Genomic DNA, 20,900 nt, shown 5'->3' on the forward strand with positions numbered 1-20,900 from the left:
TTCACTCGATCTGTCCAACTTATCACCTTATCGCTGCTAAAATGTCAATAAAACACTATAAAGAGTTTATATAATGTGTGATTACATACCTATTTGAAGGTTTGTGTCGAATTTGAGTAAACAGTTTTTTTGAGAGTCGTGATCGCTTGCAGTGACGATGCAAAATATGACTAGGTATCCCCCCCCTACCCCCATCACTGTCCATTTCTTGTTTTTAAACGATGAGAGAAGTGCTACACCTGGTGGAGAGAGATTGTAAGACAGCAATAGTTGCTTTATGCGTGCTGTACGTTACGGCATGACATGTCACGATGTAACGTAGGGTCAGTTTTTTCAACTTTGCACAATTGGTGGCTGACTAAATACTTTTTTGCCCCACTGTAAGTATTCAGATCCTTTGCTATGACACTCGAAATTGAAATCAGGTTCATCCTGTTTACATTGATCATCTTTGGTTGGAGTCCACCTGTGGTAAATTCAATTGATTAGATGTGATTTGGAAAGGCACAAACCTGTCTATATAACGTCCCACAGTTGACAGTGTATGTCAGCAAAAATCAAGCCATGAGGTCAAAGGAATTGTCCGTAGAGCTCCGAGACAGGATTGTGTCGAGGCACAGATCTGGGGAAGGGTACCAAAAAATGTCTACAGTATTGAAGGTCCCTAGGAACACAGTGGCCTCCATCATTCTTAAATGGAAGAAGTTTGGAACCACCAAGACTCTTCCTAGAGGGAGGTGTACCAAGAACCCGATGGTCACTCTGACAGAGCTCCATAGTTCCTCTGTGGAGGACAACAAACTCTGCAGTTCTCCACCAATCAGACCTCTATGGTAGGTTGACCCGAAGGAAGCCACTCCTCAGTAAAAGGCACATGACAGCCCGCTTGGAATTTAGGCATCTAAAGACTCTCAGACCATGAAAAACAAGATTCTCATGTCTGATGAAACCAAGATTGAACTCTTTGGCATGAATGCTAAGTGTCACATCTGGAGGAAACCTGGCACCATCACTATGGTGGAGCATGATGGTGGCAGCATCATAATGTGGGGATGTTTTTCAGCGGCAGAGACTCAGAGACTAGTCAGGATCGAGGGAGAGATGAACGGACCAAAGTACAGAAAGATCCTTGATGCTCCAGAGAACTCAGGACCTCAACCTGGGGCGAAGGTTCACCTTCCAACAGGACAACGACCCTAAGCACACAGCCAAGACAACGCAGGAGTCACTTAGAGACAAGTCTCTGAACGTCCTTGAGTGGCCTAGCCAGAGCCCAGAATAGAAGCCAATCTAACATCTCTGGAGAGACCTGAAAATAGCTATGCAGTGATGCTCCCCATCCAACCTGACAGCGCTTGAAAGGATCTGCAGAGAAGAATGGGTAAGACTCCCCAAATAGAGGTGTGCCAAGCTTGTTGTGTCATACCCAAAAAGACTCAAGGCTGTAATCGCTGCCCAAGGTGCTTCAATAAAGTCGTTAGTAACGGGACTGAATACTTATGTAATGTGATTTTCTGTTTTTCTTGATTTATAAATTAGCACAAAAGAAAGCTTTTTGCGTTGTCATTATGGGACATTGTGTGTAGATTGAGGGGGAAAAAAACAATTTAATCCATTTTAGAATAAGGCTGTAACGTGACAAAATTTAGAAAAAAACAATGGGTCTGAATACTTTCCGAACGCACTTGTATTTTATGTCAAACCTAGACTTTCAAATCTCTTATCCCTCAACATTTGACAACTGTAATATTCACATGATTTCTGAGCCTTGATCAGAATCCCACAGTTCAAAGCATATGTTTGTAGGACTTGTAGATTTGAAACCAAAATGTACTTTGAGGGTACTATACAATATTATGTGTTTAGAACATTTCACCAGAGGGTGTCAGAGTTGAACAGGTTAGTAGTCAAAAGTGTTGTATTTGGTCCCATATTCCTACATCAAGCTTGTAACCTCTACAAACTTGGAAGCATTTGCAGTTTGTTTTGGTTGTGTTTCAGATTATTTTGTGCACAATATAAATTAAATGGTAAATAATATTGTGTAATTTGAGTCACTTTTATTGTAAATAAGAATAGAATATGTTATGAATGAATCCTAATTAATGAGTGAGGAAGTTAGAGGCATAAATACAGAGTTGTAGACTCAAGTCACATGACTTTGACTCGAGTCACAAATATGATGAGTTGAGACTCAATTTATTTTATTTTCTATTAGCTTGAGACTTAATTTGGAGCATCAAGACTCGACTAACTTGAGAGTGATCACTTGAATTGACCTGGCCAGGTTTTGTACCGTTTTGTCACAAATTTTGTGGCACAGAGTCAACGTGGATTACTCTCCACGCAGCAGCCAGACACAGTAGCCGTAGCATCGCCATTGCAACATATTGGCCCATGGATTGAACCCGAGACCTTTCACTCTACCTAAGTCGGGTGGGCTAGCGAAAAGATTGCTGATTTCGTCCAATTGTAGGGAGGATTGCCATAATAAATAAATATGCGGTTCCAAAAAGTTTTGGTGATCAAGAATATTAACTGTTTGCAAGCTCACCAACGATGGGGTATCAAGCAACAATTACTAGCGTACACCTACTGGTCTTTTGGTATGTCAAAATTTACAGAAATGTATCATTTTATTTGAAGTATTAAGCGTGCATTTGGAATTTGTTGTTACAATGAATTATTACTGTGGCAAAGAAGCACCATAGACTTTCTCCAAACTCCCACTGTCACTCTTGCTCCCTCCCTCCAGTGCTCAATGTTGCCGGTCTACTAACCACTGGTCCTGACAACCCACATTGCGCACACCTGCTCCCCATCGTTAAGCAAACCTGGACTTCATCACCACCCTGATTACTCTCCCTTCATATAGCCTTCAGTAAGCCTCAGTCATCAGGCAGTATTGATTTCTCTCACGTTCAGTATGCTTCTCATGTTTGTTATTTTGTATCGTTTCATTATTAAAATCACCTTCTGCCTGACTCCCTGCGTATACGTTACACCCGCCAGTGGAAAGTTCTTTGTTCTCTTGTTGAAATGTTTGCTGTTGCTTTCACACGTTTAAATGCATACAGTATGTGGTAAATCTATATTTCATTATTGCAACATTTAGACGTTTCTAATTGCTTGATACAGTACATTTTCAATTACCATTTCTGAGTGGGCGCGATGCTATTGTGCACATGAACATTCTCAAGACTCAAGTTCTGATTATTTAATTCAACGCATGGTTTCCTTTGTTCATAATTCCCAGGTTATGTCGGAGTTGCCTGTGTCCTATGTTTCGGTCATTCTGGTTGGCGGGGAGCTTAGTGGTTAGCGCGTTTGGCCAGTAACCGAAAAGTTGGTGGATCAAATCCCAGCTGGCAAGGTAAAAATCTATAGTTCTGCCCCTGAACAAGGCAGTTAACCCACTGTTCCTAGGCCGTCAATGTAAATAAGAATTTGTTCTTAACTTGCCTAGTTATTTAACTTGCCTAATTAAATAAAGGTTAAATAAAAAAATACATTCTGTATTTGCCAATGGGCCAATTGCTTATGGGCGCTTTCCCCTGCCCAGGGGTTGCTGACATATGCCACAGCTTACAATGCCTAAAATGGTATTTTACATACAGTGCCTTGCGAAAGTATTCGGCCCCCTTGAACTTTGCGACCTTTTGCCACATTTCAGGCTTCAAACATAAAGATATAAAACTGTATTTTTTTGTGAAGAATCAACAACAAGTGGGACACAATCATGAAGTGGAACGACATTTATTGGATATTTCAAACTTTTTTAACAAATCAAAAACTGAAAAATTGGGCGTGCAAAATTATTCAGCCCCCTTAAGTTAATACTTTGTAGCGCCACCTTTTGCTGCGATTACAGCTGTAAGTCGCTTGGGGTATGTCTCTATCAGTTTTGCACATCGAGAGACTGAAATTTTTTCCCATTCCTCCTTGCAAAACAGCTCAAGCTCAGTGAGGTTGAATGGAGAGCATTTGTGAACAGCAGTTTTCAGTTCTTTCCACAGATTCTCGATTGGATTCAGGTCTGGACTTTGACTTGGCCATTCTAACACCTGGATATGTTTTTTTTTTAACCATTCCATTGTAGATTTTGCTTTATGTTTTGGATCATTGTCTTGTTGGAAGACAAATCTCCGTCCCAGTCTCAGGTCTTTTGCAGACTCCATCAGGTTTTCTTCCAGAATGGTCCTGTATTTGGCTCCATCCATCTTCCCATCAATTTTAACCATCTTCCCTGTCCCTGCTGAAGAAAAGCAGGCCCAAACCATGATGCTGCCACCACCATGTTTGACAGTGGGCATGGTGTGTTCAAGGTGATGAGCTGTGTTGCTCTTACGTCAAACATAACGTTTTGCATTGTTGCCAAAAAGTTCAATTTTGGTTTCATCTGACCAGAGCACCTTCTTCCACATATTTGGTGTGTCTCCCAGGTGGCTTGTGGCAAACTTTAAACAACACTTTTTATGGATATCTTTAAGAAATGGCTTTCTTCTTGCCACTCTTCCATAAAGGCCAGATTTGTGCAATATACAACTGATTGTTGTCCTATGGACAGAGTCTCCCACCTCAGCTGTAGATCTCTGCAGTTCATCCAGAGTGATCATGGGCCTCTTGGCTGCATCTCTGATCAGTATTCTCCTTGTATGAGCTGAAAGTTTAGAGGGACGGCCAGGTCTTGGTAGATTTGCAGTGGTCTGATACTCCTTCCATTTCAATATTATCGCTTGCACAGTGCTCCTTGGGATGTTTAAAGCTTGGGAAATCTTTTTGTATCCAAATCCAGCTTTAAACTTCTTCACAACAGTATCTCGGACCTGCCTGGTGTGTTCCTTGTTCTTCATGATGCTCTCTGCGCTTTTAACGGACCTCTGAGACTATCACAGTGCAGGTGCATTTATACGGAGACTTGATTACACACAGGTGGATTGTATTTATCATCATTAGTCATTTAGGTCAACATTGGATCATTCAGAGATCCTCACTGAACTTCTGGAGAGAGTTTGCTGGAGAGAGGGGCTGAATAATTTTGCACGCCCAATTTTTCAGTTTTTGATTTGTTAAAAAAGTTTGAAATATCCAATAAATGTCGTTCCACTTCATGATTGTGTCCCACTTGTTGTTGATTCTTCACAAAAAAATACAGTTTTATATCTTTATGTTTGAAGCCTGAAATGTGGCAAAAGGTCGCAAAGTTCAAGGGGGTCCGAATACTTTCGCAAGGCACTGTATCAGCTAACCACCTATGTTGTAGCAATCGGTCAGTCAATGACACAGTTGATGACATGGCTTGCAACCATTGGTTGATGCATGCAATGTCTGAGCAGGGGAACGCAACCTTCATGATTTGGTTTCTCAAGAGGAGGCTGTGCCATCTTGCCATTTACCTGTGTCCGTTCAGATAGGAAAGGGTTTTAAGCCTGATACAAGTTATTTATTTCGGGCTATTGCACGTGTGTATATTTGGTAAATCTACTGGTATATTTTGTATTAGATGGCTCTTTCACCATTGGATCACCAAGACCTGTAAATACATCTACACTCTGAGCACGTCAACCTGCCTTGCATTCTGCTTATTTCATGCATGGTTTCTAAATGGTTCACCCGATATGGATGAAAATATGCTCAAATTATAGCTGACAGTCTGCACTTTAACCTTGTAGTCGGTGTATAATTTCAAATCCAAAGTGCTGGAGTACAGAGTCAAACCAACAAAAAAAAGTGTCACTGTCCAAATACTTTTGGACCTCAGTGTAAATTGACCCTTACCTCGCTCACTGTGCTCTGTACTGTGGCAGCGGCCATCGCCACCTTGCCTTCCAGCTCAAACAGCTCTGTGGTGGTGGTGGGACGGTAGCGGGGCAGAGAACTGCCCTCACGGAGGCTCCTGGAATGTCCTGTTGAAAAATAGGCCTACAGAGAAAGATTGGGAGGTTAAATGCAAACAAATGAATATAACCTTAGGCTACCCTAAAATCCACTTTAACACGAAGGCCTTGCTATGTTCACCACCTAATTGTACTGGAATTAGTTGTTCGTAATTGCTATATTTTAACATGCATTATGTACACAATTCTGCCAATGATTAACCAATCTGCATCTATGCAACATGTTCTGATACATCTGCACATCTATAGAGGACATTGACGGCCGAAACTTCTTGTTTTTAATAGTTGTGTATATATAAAGCATCATGTTTTTAATTGTGAGAGTTGCTCTTTTTCCTTCTCAGTGCTCAGACAATTTTATCACATAACACGTTGGTTGAGCGCCTTTTACTACTCTCTACATCAAAATCAAATAAAATGGTTGCGTACACAGTTTAGCAAATGTTATAGCGGGTGCAGCAAAATTGTTATCTTACTAGCTCCTAACAATGCAGTAAAATGTCAAACAAGTACACAAATAATTTTAAAAACAATGACAAGAAATCAAAAAATGTCAGAACGAATCCAATTAACAACCCAAATTGCATTAACAGTAATCAAATGCAATCTATGCTTATACAGTGGGGCAAAAAAGTATTTAGTCAGCCACCAATTGTGCAAGTTCTCCAAATTAAAAAGATGAGAGAACTGTAATTTTCATCATAGGTACAATTCAACTATGACAGACAAAATGAGAAAAAAAAAGAAAAAAAATCACATTGTAGGATTTTTAATGAATTTATTTGCAAATTATGGTGGAAAATAAGTATTTGGTCACCTACAAACAAGCAAGATTTCTGGCTCTCACAGACCTGTAACTTCTTCTTTAAGAGGCTCCTCTGTCCTCCACTTGTTACCTGTATTAATGGCACCTGTTTGAACTTGTTATCAGTATAAAAGACACCTGTCCACAACCTCAAATAGTCACACTCCAAACTCCACTATGGCCAAGACCAAAGAGTTGTCACAGGACACCAGAAACAAAATTGTAGACCTGCACCAGGCTGGGAAGACTGAATCTGCAATAGGTAAGCAGCTTGGTTTGAAGAAATCAACTGTGGGAGCAATTATTAGGAAATGGAAAACATACAAGACCACTGATAATCTCCCTCGATCTGGGGCTCCACGCAAGATCTCACCCCGTTGGGTCAAAATGATCACAAGAACGGTGAGCAAAAATCCCAGAACCACACGGGGGGACCTAGTGAATGACCTGCAGAGAGCTGGGACCAAAGTAACAAAGCCTACCATCAGTAACACACTACGCCGCCAGGGACTCAAATCCTGCAGTGCTCGACGTGTTCCCCTGCTTAAGCCAGTACATGTCCAGGCCCGTCTGAAGTTTTGTCTGTCATAGCTGAAGTACCTATGATGAAAATTACAGGCCTCTCTCATCTTTTTAAGTGGGAGAACTTGCACAATTGGTGGCTGACTAAATACTTTTTTGCCCCACTGTATACACTGGATGAATTTACACAAGATATGCTAAGAATATGTACAGCAGTACATATCAAAATAAATAAATATACGGTTTGTGTATAAACAGTGTAACTAAAATACAATGTACGGCAGTAGAACTATTAGAAAGAGCTGTCGATACAAAGTATAAAACCCTGAGGCAAAATGGATCGAATTTCAGGGAATTAGCTTCTGGACCACCCCGTTCAATAGAATGTTAGAATGGGCATGGTGTCGAAGTCAGTGGATAGATCTAGGAGGATGAGAACAGAGGAGGCAATCAGCTTTGCGGTGTGGGCCTCTGTAAGCCTCTTTGACACAGAACAGCAGTCCCTGTTGAATGACCCATCTTGAAGGGTTAGGGTCAAGAAGAGTGAAAGACAGTAGTTCTGAAAGATAGCAAGAGAGTTGGTCAGAGAAAGCACACAAGTGTTTTAGAAATAAGAACATACTGGTCTGTAGTTTTTGACATCAGGGGAGTCCAGTGTTAGTTTCTTGAGGAGGGGAACAGCTTGGGCCATTTTGAAGTCAGAGAGGATGCAGCCAGTGGTCAGGGGTGAGTTGATGAGGGAAGAGAGGAATGAGAGAAGGTCTCCAGATATGGTCTGGAGGAGGGGATGGGGTCGAGCGGGAAGTTGTCGGGCAGCTGGACAACACTAGTTGCAGAACTTAATCTGGAGCGAGAGGTGAGAAAGAGGTCAAGACGTAGGGTAGTTCTGTGTGAGTGGGACCAGTGGACTCAATAGGCTGAGTGAATGAGGAGCGGATGTCATCAACCTTCTTTTCAAAGTGGTTGACAAATTCATCCTCAGAGTGGGAGGAGGGAGGGAGTGGAGGATTAAGGAGGGAGAAGTGGAAAATAGTTTCCTAGGTTTAGAGGCAGAAGCTTGACATTTTGAGTGATATAAAGTGGCTTTAGCATCAGATACAGAGGAAGAGAAGGGAGTAAAAGGATGATAGGTCCTCCAGGAAGTTTAGTTTTCCTCCATTTTCACTCAGCTGCCCACGGCCCTGTTCTGTACGGTCGCAATGACTCACTCAGCCACAGAGCAGGAGGGGAGGGCCGAGCCGGTCCGGGAGGAAAGGGGATAGTGCGAGACATAGGATGCAGAAAGGGAAGAGAGTAGTGTTGAAGAGTTGAATCAGGAGAAAGGAGGGGAGAGGATTTAGCAGAAGGGAGAGATGACAGGATAGAAGAGGAGAGAGTAGTCAGAGAGAGATAGCGAAGATTGAGGAAGCGCAAAACCATTTAGGTAGGGGCTGAGTGGCTAGGGTTGGAGGAGACAGAAAAGGAAACAAAATAGTGATCAGAGACCAGATCAGCCTCTAGTAAAGATGAAGTCAAGCAAATTGCCTGCCTTGTGATTGGGAGTGGACTGGGAAAGTGTGAGGTCAAAAGAGGAGGGGAAAGAAAGAGTTGGAAAGAAATTAATCAAAGGCAGACGTCGGGAGGTTGAAGTTTCCCAGTACAAAGAGCTGTAAGCCATCGACAGGAAATGAGCTTATCAAGGTGTCAAGCTCATTGAGGAACTCTAAGAGCACCTGGCAGGCAATAGATAACAACAATGTTCATCTTGAGTGGACAATTGACAGTGACAGTATGGAATTCAAATGAGGAGATGACAGGTGAGTGAGAGAGTAAAGAGAAGAGTAGCCCTGTGCCACCACTGTTATGAACAGATGCTCTTGGACTATGAGAGAAAACATAGTCAGATGAAGAGAGAGCAGATGGAGTAGCAGTGGTGTTAGGGGTGATCCATGTCGCCGTCAGGGCCAAGAAGTCAAGGGACTGAAGTGTACCATAGCTGAGATGAACTTGGTGTTCTTGACCACAGATTGGCAGTTCCAAACGCTACCAGAGACCAGGAATTCCACAAGGGTTGTGAGTGGAGGGTACACTAAATTAGAAGGGTTGCAAGGGGTGGGGAGCGTCTGTAAAGCCTACAGGGAGAGGCACGAACAGATATAGAAAACAAACACAGTTGCCAAAGCTACAAAAGAGCTAAATGAGATCATCAGAAAATAACTAGGTAAGATATTGAGAGAGTGGTGTGGAGCTTCCTCGAACCACTCCGCAGAACAACTCGGCAGAACCGTCTTAGTTTTGGGACAAGACTTCCACTGACATGACTGCCGCCTACAGCTGCCACTGAGAAAACATGGGACACTAATTGATAATTGCCTTACAGAGGTGAAGAGCACAGCTCCCACTAATTACTGATTGCCTAGGAGAGGGAAAACCACTCCCCCTCCAATACAGCCACTGATTACAAAAACAACAATAGTCACAAATTGCCCTTCCACTTAATCCTGATTGATGTGTCAACAATCATCTGCAAGTTATGAGCAGTCCACACAGCAAGTACTGGAAAGACACAGCACTTAAAGTAGATGGCCCTAGCTAGCAAATAGACAAAGACAACAACAGATAAGTAAAATGTTTGTCTAAATCATTCCTGGAGAAATTAGGAGTCCTCTAGCTAGCTACCACTATAGTCATTCTATCACTGTTGTATCGTTAGCAAACTTGATGATTGAGTTGGAGACGTGGGTGGCCACGCAGTCATGAGGGAACAGGGAGTACAGGAGGGGACTGAGCACGCACCCCTGTGGGGCCCCTGTGTTGAGGATCAGCGTGGCAGAGTTGTTGTTGCCTACCATCATCCCCTGAGGTCAACCTGTCAGGAAGTCTAGGAGCCAGTTGCACAGGGAGGGGTTCAGACCCAGGGCCCTGAGGTTAGAGATGAGCTTGGAGGGCACTATGTAGTTGAAAGCTGAGCTGTAGTCAATGAACAGCATTATTACATAGATATTTCTCTTGTCCAGGTGGTATAGGGCAGTGTGCAGTGCAATGGCAATTGCGTCGTCCGTGAATCTGTTGAGGCGGTATGCAAATTGTAGTGGGTCTAGGGTGTCGGGTAAGGTGGAGGTAATATGATCCTTAACTAGCATCTCAACACACTTCATTTTATTTATTTATTTAACCTTTTTTTCACTAGGCAAGTCAGTTAAGAACAAATTCTTATTTTCATTGACGGCCTAAGAACAGTGGGTTAACTGCTTTGTTCAGGGGCAGAACAACATATATTTTTTTACCTTGATGACAGAAGTGAGTGCTACGGACCGATAGTCATTTATTTAAGTTACCTTCACTTTCTTGGGTACAGGAACAATGGTGGACATTTTTAAGAATTGGGGGCAACAGACTTAGATATGGAGAGCTTGAATATGTCCGTTAACACTCCAGCCAACTAGTCTGCAGATGCTCTGAGGACGCGGCTTGGGATGCCGTTTGGGCCGGCTGCCTTGAGTGGGTTACCGCTTAACCTCTTGGATCTCTAGGGGCGCTATTTCATTTTTGGATAAAAAACGTTCCCGTTTTAAGCGCAATATTTTGTCACGAAAAGATGCTCGACTATGCATATTATTGACCGTTTGGAAAGAAAACACTCTGAAGTTTCAGAATCTGCAAAGATTTTGTCTGTAAGTGCCCCAGAACTCATTCTACAGGCGAAACCAAGATGATGCGTCAAGCAGGAAATGAGCAGAATCTCTGAAGCTCTGTTTTCCATTGTCTCCTTATATGGCTGTGATTGCGCAAGGAATGAGCCTACACTTTCTGTCGTTTCCCCAAGGTGTTTGCAGCATTGTGACGTATTTGTAGGCATATCATTGGAAGATTGACCATAAGAGACTACATTTCCCAAGTGTCCGCCTGGTGTCCTGCGTGGAATTCGGTGCGCAAACGCCAGCTGCTTGTACTTTTCCATTTGATTGAGGGGAGAAACCATGCTTCCACGAACGATATATCATTGAAGAGATATGTGAAAAACACCTTGAGGATTGATTCTAAACAACGTTTGCCATGTTTTCAGTCGATATTATGGAGTTAATTTGGAAAAAAGTTCACGTTTTGAGGACTGAATTTTCGTTTTTTTTTTGGTAACCAAATGTTATGTACAAAACGGAGCTATTTCTAATACACAAAGAATCTTTTTTGGAAAAACTGAGCATCTGCTATCTAACTGAGAGTCTCCTCATTGAAAACATCCGAAGTTCTTCAAAGGTAAATGATTTTATTTGAAGGCTTTTATGTTTTTGTTGAAATCTTGCGTGCTGGATGCTAACGCTAATGCTAACGCTAAATGCTACGCTAGCTAGCCACTTTTACACAAATGATTGTTTTCCTATGGTTGAGAAGCATATTTTGAAAATCTGAGATGACAGTGTTGTTTACAAAAGGTTAAGCTTGAGAGATGGCATATTTATTTCATTTCATTTGCGATTTTCATGAATAGTTAACGTTGCGTTATGGTAATGAGCTTAGGTCTGTAAATAGAATCCCGGATCCGGGTTTGGTCGACGCAACAGGTTAAATGTCTTTCTCACGTCGGCCACAGAGATCCGGCACACAAGGTCCTCGTGAACGGAGGGGCCCACGTTGGCGGTTCATTGTTGTTTTCCTCAAAGCGGGCAAAGAAGGTGTTTATCTTGTCCGGGAGAGAGGAGTTGGTGTCCGCGACATGGCTGGCTTTCCCTTTATAATCTGTGATTGTCTGGAGTCCCTGCCACATGCGTCTCATGTCTGAGCCATTGGATTGCGAATCCTCTTTGTCTCAGTACTGTCGTTTTGCTTCTGAATGCCTTATGGAAGTCATAGCTGGTCTGTTTGTACATGTCCATGTCCTAATTATTATTTTTCTATTCACTCACTGGCTAAGAGAAACTGCGCTATTAGACTTGCTCACCAAAGGCTACAGGTGGATAAGACAAATTCTAAGACATGAAAGAGACTTCATTCATCCTGAAAAATGTATCTATCCAGCATAGTGTGTTACACATACAGTACGTCTTGTGATTTTGCAGTTTTAGAGTCAAAATCATTTTGGCTAGATGTACTGTATGTCCTTCTTTTCATTAAGTTGCTATTATTGAATCAAACCCAGATGACGCATTTCAAAAAAGGGGCTGATGAGAAAGAAAGAGCTCTATTAGAGTAACGCCTGACCTTTGAACTTCTGTTCTGTTCTGAACTTCTGTAACACATGCTTTAGAAGTTCAGTAATGAAAATCTTCAATATCTGAGCACAAAATGTCCACCATTCTGGCTTCACATTTTGAATGAATAGATGTGGCTTCCCTAAAACATTGAATGGTTTTAACTTCAGATGTTGCATGGTTTTTGCTTTCCATTAGATGGCTTCACATCTTAATGTTTGTTCACCCATGAGCCTTTACAACTTAACGAATAGATACATTGTGTGTGCACACAAATATCTGTTCTAAAAAGTTGGTGTTTTGTGTCATTGGGTGTTAAATGACATGTTTGAATAAACACCTTATCACGCTTTAATATCATTTATGGTCAGGTGATAATAACGAGTTTCAATAAAAAAAAGTCCAAAATATGTTGAAAAACCCATGTTCGCTTTTTCAAGAGAACATGATTGAAATCTGTATTGAAACAGTTTTGAATTTGCAGCAGAGACCACTTAAAGGAAATATGTTCCCTGTTCTGCCAATTTTTCAATAAATCTGTTAGAAACGAGCTGTTTGAGAAGGAACATGTAAACAGGGATGCTCAGCAACTTGAATAATGGCTGAGCATGCACTTCAGTGAAGTGGCTGAAAAAGCTATTCTCCAGCCAATGATATCCAGTGAAAAAAGGTAGAATAGATTGCTAAAAGATTAAAAGTGAAGGCAAAACCTACACTGCAAAAAAAGTATGTATTGGTTCAACGTACAACTAACTATAAGGCAATTAGCTGCAATAGAATTGTGAGTTCTCAACAAGATTTCACAAAAAAATTAAAAATATTGCAGCTGGTTGCCTTACAATTGTACGTTGAATTTCTGCTAGTAAGTTTATATATCCATAACACAACGCAAGTGTGACGCGTTTGCTACAATAGGCATGTTCGTTTACAATATATGTGTGTGCGCATGTTTGTAATGTTGTGCATATGAGTATTAGTGATGAATTTTTTTGTAAACTTACATGCAAATCTTCCATTGACTCAAATATCTCAGGTCAGGATTCAGTGCATTGGAGGTGTGTAATAGGATGCAATTGAGGTGGTTCGGTGAAATAATATGATGAGTAACCTTGCTTGAGACCTAAAGATTTGCGTTAGCTCGCTGAGCTATTGCCTTAACTTTAGCTCGACGGGCTAACAATATTGTGACCCACAGATGACTGAGGGCAAACCCAGTCGGTCACCCTTGCGTTTCTCTACCTGTACTTCAGAGGGCTCCTGCAGTTCATCGATGGGTGGGCTGATCATGATGCCCGGTCTGGAGGAGGGTCTGGAGAGGGACCCGGATGGGCTCACGTCCCCCCTAAGGCGCCTCCCCCACCCTGGGCTCTCCTTAGGAGATGGGGGCCTCTTGGGTTCATCCTCCTCCGAGGACAGACCCTTGTCACTGATGTTGCCCGTCAGCTGGTCCAGCTTCTGCCTCAGCTGCAGTTCCTCCAGGTCCACCTCCTCCCACTGGGGCAGGGGAGAAGTACAAGACTGGCCCTAGGAAAACACAGAATGGGGAGAAATGAGTCATCACTTATAAATATGGTTATTTTGTTTGTTTAATTTCATTACACAATGGCATAATGTTTATTATGTTATGGGAAAAAAAGCATTATTGTCCCCCATGATGAGGGGATGAGGGGACAGAGGATCCGTGGACCTGTCTCCGTCTATTAGTACGTTCGTCACACGTGATATCTCAGACAGCACTGACCAATTTTGACGGCACATGGGTGAATGATGCGTCGTAACATAGAGATCCGGCATTTAGAAAATTACACTGATTGGCCAGATGATGGCGCTATAACAAGCGATTGAAAATGCTAACTTTGAAAGGTCACGCCTCCCACCCCGTTTGACCTAAAGTCGTGAAATTCGGTACGTAGGTCCCTCTCCTGCCACAACAGCTTCAATGCGCCTTTGAATTGAATTTATTTGGGGATAGATTTTGGGATAAATTCTTGGCATAGATTGTACAAGTGGACCTAAACCATGCCAGGAAAATGCACCCCACACCATAACATATACTTTGTATCACTCATTTACTCAAGTGATTTTATTTTATTTTGGGAGTTACTGGTATGTCTAGTCGGAAAGGCAGTAGTTTGGGCAGCATGCGTGCCAAATATACAGCTTGTTGCGCTGTGGCCATAGAAGGCTTTTGGAACCTCTTACTCCCGCAATGTGACTGTTAAACTCATGGGTAAACTAGCAATGACTGCAAGTCCTGACTTGAATGCGAACTGTCATCTATGGATTATATTTCTATATTTTTTTTTACCTTTAGCTTTTCCCCCCCTCAAAACAAAGTCCCTGGGCTCTGCATCATTCGTGGGGCACGACATGGTTACTGTTGCCTTGTTTGAAGTTGTGTTACTTGCTATACCAGTCAAAAACGCATCTATATATTTTTGTTTAGAGTTGAGCATGGCAAATAATTCAATAATAATAGAAAAAGAAGCAGAGACACAAAAGTAATTACATGTAATCCAGTCTGACAGAGCAATGGACTACACAAACTTACTGTATGAACCCCCTTTATTAATACAATAAAATCCTGCTTTTAAAGGTGAAGACACTATTACCATAACAATAGTTACAAAATAAAAGTCTTAAATAAATCATAGCAAATATTTTTTACTTTTCTTTTGTCAAGGAAAATTGAATTTATCAGAGGGTTGCTGAACAGATAGACTACTGTAATAACTACATAAACATAGGCCTACTGCAGATGTATTATTTTACAAACAATTCTTGACAGATGTTTATAGGGATGAATAATATTCTATAGTTGTGTAACCAGAAGCCAACATTTTTCAAACGTCCAAATGTTTTCTTGACTTTGTACGGGAGATGCTTTACAGATGCTTTGCAGATCCTGCTTTCACAAAAATGTTTACTGAACGATAATTAATGTAATAGCGCATTAGCCACAAAAAGGCAAAGCATGATTCGTTTTGGAAGCAAAAAAGAATGAGCAATCAAGCTCAAAGCCTGCCTTGTTTATAGTGAAGTGTTTTGAATTTAACTTAATACACATTTTCAAAGGTCTGCTGGTTTTCCCCTGGCAACTGACGGCTTGGACACGAGGTCTCGGAAGTGTCGATGCAAAAATGATCTCAGACTTGCGTGACAAACCATTAATCATGAGATTTTTGTGTATATGGCTCCTCTTCTCTCATTAACAAAGGGTTAGAGTGAACCTGCTTTCAGGTATAACATTCATGAGACAAAAGAGCTTTTGAGCATACCAATAAGTGAAAAACATAGAGCTTTAGAACCGACTGGTGTAGAGCACTGTCCCAAACATTCTGTTCATTGTACAGTCTCTAGGGGTAAGGCCCTTTACCTGGTCATAGGGGGATGTCACTTTCTGTTCCAGACGGTTCAGTAGTTTCTCAATGACCGACATGCGTCTGTTCAGCTCAGTTATCTGCAGCAGAGAGACACACACAGAGACAAGGAAAGGGAGGAAAGGAGAGACAGGAAGACAAAATACCCATTGTGACTGTATGGTATGTGTTGTAGTGTAAAAACTGTGTATAAAATTAAAGCACAAGCTTCAGCCATGGGTTTTGGGTCATTCAAGCATGGTGGTGGCTGCATCATGTTATGGGTATTCTTGTCATCAGCAAGGGAGTTTTTTGTTGTTGATAAAAATAAATGTAATAGAGCTAAGCACAGGCAAAACCCTACAGAACAAGCTGGTTCAGTCTGCTTTCTAACAGACACAGGGAGACAAAAATCACCTTTCAGCAGGACAATAAGCTAAAAACACAAGGTCCAATATACACTGTAGTTGCTTACCAAGATGACATTGAATGTTCCTTAGAGGCCTAGTTAAATTTTTGACTTAAAATCAGCTTGAAAATCTATGGCAAGATTTGAAAATGACTGTCCAGCAATGATCAACAACCAATTTGACAGAACTTGAATAATGTTTTTAAGAATAATGTGCTACTATTATACAATCCAGGGGTGCAAAGCTCTTAAAGACTTACCCAGAAAGACTCACAACTGTAAATCACTGCCAAAGGTGATTCTAACCTTTACTGACTCAGGGGTGTGAATACTTATGTAAATTTGATATTTCTGTATTTCATTTTCAATAACTTAGCAAACATTTCGAAAACCTGTTTCCCTTTGTCATTATGGGTTATTGTGTGTAGAAGGGTGAGAAAAAATATAAAACATTTAATTCAAGCAGTAAAACAACAAAATGTGGGATTAATCTAGGGGTATGAATACGTTCTGAAAGCACTGTATCTGAAGCAGTGGGTTCCCAACCAAACCAATAAATTCTGAAAAACACTTCCACAATTATTGAGAGGTCCAAAACCGCATTCCTTTCAATTTTAATGAATGGGTGCTATTTTGATCCACAATGCTATCTGCATTTTATGTATACTGAACAAAAATAGAAAAGCAACATGCAACAAATTCAAAGATTTTACTGTTCATATAAGGAAAATCCATCCATAAGGAAAATCCATCTGTAATAAAGCCCACAAAAGGGCTTTATTACAGATGGAAATACTCCTGACAAAGTTGGAAGCACAATCATTTAGAATGTCATTGTATGCTGCAGAGTTAAGATTTCCCTTCACTGGAATTAAGGGGTCTAGCCCGAACCATGAAAAGCAGCCCCAGATCATTATACCTCCTCCAACAAACTTTACAGTTGGCACTATGCATTCGGGCAGGTAGCGTTCTCCTGGCATCCACCAAACCCAGATGCATCTGAGAATCGCTCCAGAGTCCATGGTGGCGATCTTTACACCACTCCAGCCGACACTTGGCATTGCGCATGGTGATGTTAGACTTGTGTGCGTTGCTTGGCCATGGAAGCCCATTTCAAGAAGCTCCCGACGAACAGTTCTTGTGCTGAAGTTGCTTCCAGAGGCAGTTTGGAACTCGGTAGTGAGTGTTGCAATGGAGGACAGGTGATTTGTATGTGCTTACGTGCTTCAGCACTCTGGGGTCCCGTTGTTGCTCCACTTCACAATAACAGCACATACAGTTGAACGGGGCAGCTCCAGCAGGGCAGAAATTTGACAAACTGACCTGTTGGAAAGGTGGCATCCTATGACGGTGCTACGTTGAAAGTCACTGAGCTCTTCAGTAAGGTCATTCTACTGCCAATATATGTCTATGGATTGCATGGTTGTGTGCTTGATTTTATACAGCTGTCAGCAACGGGTGTGGCTGAAATAGCCGAATCCACTAATTTGAAGGAGTGATCACATACACTAAATATACACAAGAGTATCTACAGCACCAGTTTGATTGAATCCAGCTCTTGATTTGAAAACACAAGATGAATGCCTAGTCTAGCAGTACACAATAGACAGATCATATGCCAGATGAGCTAACATAGACACTGAGAAAGGCTTGCCATTGGCTGCCGAAAAGAGTTTGGAGACTGATGCATAGATTGATGTCATGGCTTCTTTTGATCTCTGACAAACACATGTTGCTCTGCTGTCTGCTCTGTGTTTGACTGAGCTGCTCTCTTCTTCTCAACATCTCCCTAACTGCCCTAGTGTTGCCCAGATGTGAGACTCATTTAGCATGACACAGGATATCTCAATATTTTCTAAGGTGGGAATGAGAGAGAGAGTACAGCTGGGATTGAGAAGATAAAGCTCTTTGATATTGCGACAGACGACTGTCTTAATGCCTTTTTGTTTTGTTCTTTTCTCTGGCCTTATCCCCTCCTCAGTGATAGATGATCTGATCGTTTCGGGAAACATTCATATTTGATAAAATGTTTATTTAAAAAGACATGTTGTGTTATGTGTCCTATCTTCCGATAAATAATTTGATACAAGTAGTGAAATAAGCTATATTTATGTTGTGGAGAGGACATTGATTGATTGATTCAATGATAAACTGACCAACTAATTAGTTGAGTGTTTTTGCTTGATTGACAGACATAAACATGACCATGTCAATAATTGTACATGTACGGTGCCTATCATAAGTATTCACCTCCCTTGGAACCTGTCACATTTTGTTGCATTAAAAGTGGGAATTAAAAGGATTTCATTGATTTTTGGTCATTGATCCACACAAAATACTCCATAATGTCAAAGTGAAAAGAAAATTGTTTGGTCCCTCAGTCAAATAGTGAATTTCAAGCACAGATTCAACAACAAAGACCATGGAGTTTTTCAAATGCCTCGGTAAGAACTGTTACGTTCTCTAAAGACAAACCTAAATGTTGTCGCCCAACAGAAAAAATAACTAACAAAGGAGTCACCTTGACACCCACCATGGATGCCCACTAGATTTGCTTTAGAAAAGACAAACTATAGGAAAACCCCACATGAACTGAGGATAGTGAGTAAGAAAGAACAAACTATGAATATAGACCAACTAAACAGGGGTAAACGCCAGATTCAGGCTTTGTTTGGCTATGTAAAGTGAAAGAGCTGTAGCTCGCAACTCAGCTAATGTGAGGTGTAGCTCTCCCAACATCTCATTTCCAAATGAAATGTGCATGTCGTGGGTGAACCTATGCCGCCCCACTTATTGTGCAGTGTTTTCACTTTGAATGAAAACAAGGGTGGTTCAGCCATGAGCTGCTTTGGGCTGACCTTCTGGGCAAGGTGTGTCTTTGCGCTAATCAAATCAAATTGTATTTGTCACATGCGCAGAATACAAAAGGTGTAGACCTTACAGTGAAATGCTTACTTACAAGCCCTTAACCAACAATGCAGTTTTAAAGAATAACAAACAAACAAATAATTAAAGAGCAGCAGTAAATAACAATAGCGTAGCTATATACAGGTGGTACCGGTACACAGTCAATATGCAGGGGCACCGGTGTCGAAGTATTTGAGGTAATATGTACAAGTAGGTAGAGTTATTAAAGTGACTATGCGTAGATAATAACAGAGAGTAGCAGCAGCGTAGAGGGGGGGTGCAATGCAAATAGTCTGGGTAGCCATTTGATTAGATGTTCAGCAGTCTTATGGCTTGGGGATGGATAGAAGCTGTTTAGAAGCCTCTTCAGTCTCCTGAGGGGGAATAGGTTTTGTCGTGCCCTATTCACGACTGTCTTGGTGTGCATGGACCATGTTAGTTTGTTGCTGATGTGGAACTTGAAGCTCTCAACCTGCTCCACTACAGCCCCATGGATGAGAATGGGGGCGTGCTCGGTCCTCCTTTTCTTGTAGTCCACAATCATCTCCTTTGTCTTGATCGCATTGAGGGAGAGGTTGTTGTCCTTATACCACATGGTCAGGTCTCTGACCTCCTCGCTATAGGCTGTCTCATCGTTGTCGGTGATCAAGACTACCACTGTTGTGTCATCGCCAAACTTAATGACGGTGTTGGAGTCGTGCCTGGGTGAACAAGAAGTACAGGAGGGGACTGAGCACGCACCCCTGAATGGCCCCCGTGTTGAGGATCAGTGTGGCCGATGTGTTGTTACCTACCCTTACCACCTGGGGGTAGCCCGTCAGGAAGTCCAGGATCTAGTTGTAGAGAGAGGTGTTTAGTCCCAGGGTCCTTAGCTTAGTGATGAGGTGGAAAGGGCAGTGTGGAGTGCAAAAGAGATTACATCATCTGTGGATCTTTTGAGGTGGTATGCAAATTGGAGTGGGTCTATGATTTCTGGGATAATGGTGTTGATGTGAGCCAAGACCAGCCTTTCAAAGCATTTCTTGGCTACAGACGTGAGTGCTACGTGTCAGTAGTCATTTAGGCAGGTTACCTTAGTGTTCTTGGGCACTCGAATGACCCTGCTGGAGAGGAAGTGAAAGTCACTTGCAACCTTATGTTACAGCCACCAGACACAAACAGAGCAGACGAAGCCAACAAGCATCATTCTCTGTTCTTGGATCTGAGTCAACTCGACCCCAAAAGAGAAAAAGAAACGAGAATGACTGCTCATGACCTATCCATAAACCGGAAAAACATTGTTATGCATTTTGAAAGGTGGAAGAGTGATGCCAAAATGGCCACGTTCTCACAGTTCAGTTTTTAGCCTGCTAGCTACGTTAGTTGCTAACCTTAGTGTGTTTAATGTTCAGCTAGCTAACAAGTATACTTAGCTAGCTAACATCTTCTGTATTCTGACTGTTTTGTATTCAAATGAATCCAACGATAGCATCATGTAGCTACACTGCATAAACCCCACAAGATGCATAATGCTTTATTTCAACTAGCTAAAGCTAAATATGCAGATTGCTGACATGATAGTGCGTTTTCTTTGTAGATAATGCTAACTACCTAGGTGGTTGCAGCATTTTCAGTCCAGGACCACTCCAAAAAATTAATCTAGCTATAAAATTCAGTACGGTAACATCACACAAAAATATATTTCTCAGGGAGATACAGGTGGAGAAGGTCTGATTTCGAGGGAACCTGAGGCTGTAGAAGTTGTGGTTCTGCAAACCCCAACACAAGAAATTCTCACAACCAACAGAAAGAAAACCCAATACAAAACTTTTTTTAACATTTTCTATTTTTCTA

At 41.6% G+C, this 20,900-nt stretch overlaps 1 protein-coding gene across 4 annotated transcripts in view; it reads right to left on the reverse strand.

The window, feature by feature from the left end:
• The window catches only part of LOC110501274 (melanophilin), a 122,536-nt gene that overhangs the window by 11,352 nt on the left and 90,284 nt on the right, over positions 1-20,900 (reverse strand). For all 4 annotated transcript variants that reach the window (XM_021578696.3, XM_090215239.1, XM_021578697.3 and 1 more), the window contains 3 exons: positions 15,769-15,852; positions 13,632-13,916; positions 5,779-5,922 (listed from right to left, as the gene is read on the reverse strand). In XM_021578696.3, the coding sequence (XP_021434371.2) occupies positions 5,779-5,922; positions 13,632-13,916; positions 15,769-15,852 (513 nt within the window). The remainder of the gene's footprint in view (positions 1-5,778; positions 5,923-13,631; positions 13,917-15,768; positions 15,853-20,900) is intronic.

The sequence above is a fragment of the Oncorhynchus mykiss genome, chromosome 22, assembly GCF_057628025.1.
Source record: "Oncorhynchus mykiss isolate SJ-2025 chromosome 22, ASM5762802v1, whole genome shotgun sequence".
Taxonomy (NCBI): Eukaryota; Metazoa; Chordata; class Actinopteri; order Salmoniformes; family Salmonidae; genus Oncorhynchus; species Oncorhynchus mykiss.